General features: G+C 42.6%; 1 protein-coding gene across 1 annotated transcript; it reads left to right on the top strand.

Moving 5' to 3' along the window:
- On the top strand, nt 1–1,309 carry LOC116889415 (EKC/KEOPS complex subunit LAGE3-like). Its single transcript, XM_032890517.1, has 3 exons — nt 1–366; nt 718–846; nt 1,019–1,309. Exons 1-3 carry the CDS (start codon nt 44–46, stop codon nt 1,161–1,163), a joined length of 597 nt encoding a protein of 198 aa, XP_032746408.1. The 5' UTR covers nt 1–43; the 3' UTR covers nt 1,164–1,309.
- The last annotated feature ends 211 nt before the right edge of the window (nt 1,310–1,520 follow it).

Below are 1,520 nucleotides of genomic sequence, written 5' to 3'. Positions count from 1 at the left end.
GTAGTATTACAAGGGAACTCTGGGTGGATAACCCCACTTAACCATGCAGGATCCCAGTGGGGACAAAGTTTGTAGAGCAGGTGGTGAAGAAGAAGGGGAGGATGGACAGCACACATCCAGAGTTCATGACACTGAAGCTACCTTCAATCTTACTGAAGTGGAGAGTGGCCGTGATAACTCTCCTCATGTAAATCGTGCACATGATTTTGATAGTCAGGCTGCCCTAGGTAGCCTCAGCTCAAGGAGTGCTATAGAAGCAAGACTGGTAGTGGAAGAAGCAGCCATAACTCCTCAGACTGAGCAGACACCAATTATCCCGGGACCTAGTGGAGATGCTGCAACAACTGGAAGCCGACTCTTGGAATTGTATCCTTTACAAAGAGGACATTAGCAAAGGGTACAGCAACATAGTAGGAACAGAACTAACTCTATGAATGCTTTGAGAGGGGGTTTATTGTGGGGAGGTTTATGGCTTACTAGGGAGGAGACAGAAAGGTCATAATGTAGGCAGTCAATCCTGGGACAGTATACAGAGGCAGAGTAAGTAACCAAGTATATCTGTAAAGGTTGTAGGGTGTGGAACACCAACACTGAAGAAATGGCTGTGGATTTCTTTGAGTGTTAATTGTGGTGATGCTAAGTAAACCTCAGAGGTGTGGTCAAAAACAGTGAACAAAGAATTTCAACAGTGAAAACCTTAACCATATCTCCTTTCAGTTCTGTAACAGTGCCGTTCCGGACCGCCGTGGAGGCAAACATTGCATGCAGAACCCTGGCCTCAAATGTCCAGCACCAGCAAGTGATGGTTCAGCAGGAGTTCACTGTGAATGACACTATTCTCACTGTGTCAGTTTTCCAAGAGTTTGGAGTGAGGGTGGTCTTTTACTGGGAGGCAATTTATATTCTAGGGGTGCCTTAAAGGAGACTCTGGTTGACTAGAAGTAAGCAGAAGATGTAGTATAAGGATACTGCCCAGATTCCTTATTTTTCTTCTGATGGTGTCTCCTTTTACTTTTAGTAGGTGGACCACTGAAGATCCTGTTCTCTTCCGAGCATCCATCAATAACTTCCTTGACCACCTTTCACTTGTGATGAGGACCATCCCACGCCCAGTGTTTATAGCTGTTGTCAAACAAGGAAGAGGAAGAAATAATGAAGTCTAGTATGTTAACACCCACAACACAAGGAAAAGGCATTTCATAATTTGGGAAACTATTGTATTGCCTTCACATTCACTGTTTTGATGCTATCACACTGTATCTATCAGTCAGTGTTATTGGAGGAGTGAATATTGAAAAATAGGATAAAGAAAATAACAATGAGTTACTGTTTTTATTTTGAGTTATGGCAGAAATCTCCAGATTTTTTAATTGTGTCGTTGGTGAGGGGGGCGATTCTGGGTTTCTGATTTCTTACATTCCTAGGCAATTAACAATTAGGAAAGGGAAGAGATAAACATTTTATTGGTTTTTTTACTAATATTGTGGAGTGTGTGTTCGTAGACAAGTGTGTTCACAAGT

The sequence above is a fragment of the Rattus rattus genome, chromosome X (assembly GCF_011064425.1).
Source record: "Rattus rattus isolate New Zealand chromosome X, Rrattus_CSIRO_v1, whole genome shotgun sequence".
Taxonomy (NCBI): Eukaryota; Metazoa; Chordata; class Mammalia; order Rodentia; family Muridae; genus Rattus; species Rattus rattus.
The sequence above is the reverse complement of the archived record's forward strand: the minus strand, read 5'-3'. Positions and strand labels throughout refer to the sequence as shown.

Bases quoted from the DNA above. Each gene is read 5' to 3' on its own strand.
- LOC116889415 (XM_032890517.1), top strand. From the start codon at position 44: ATGCAGGATCCCAGTGGGGACAAAGTTTGTAGAGCAGGTGGTGAAGAA. The intron at 367-717 runs GTATCCTTTACA...ATCTCCTTTCAG, and splicing joins GGAAGCCGACTCTTGGAATT to TTCTGTAACAGTGCCGTTCC. The intron at 847-1,018 runs GTCAGTTTTCCA...TTTTACTTTTAG, and splicing joins AATGACACTATTCTCACTGT to TAGGTGGACCACTGAAGATC.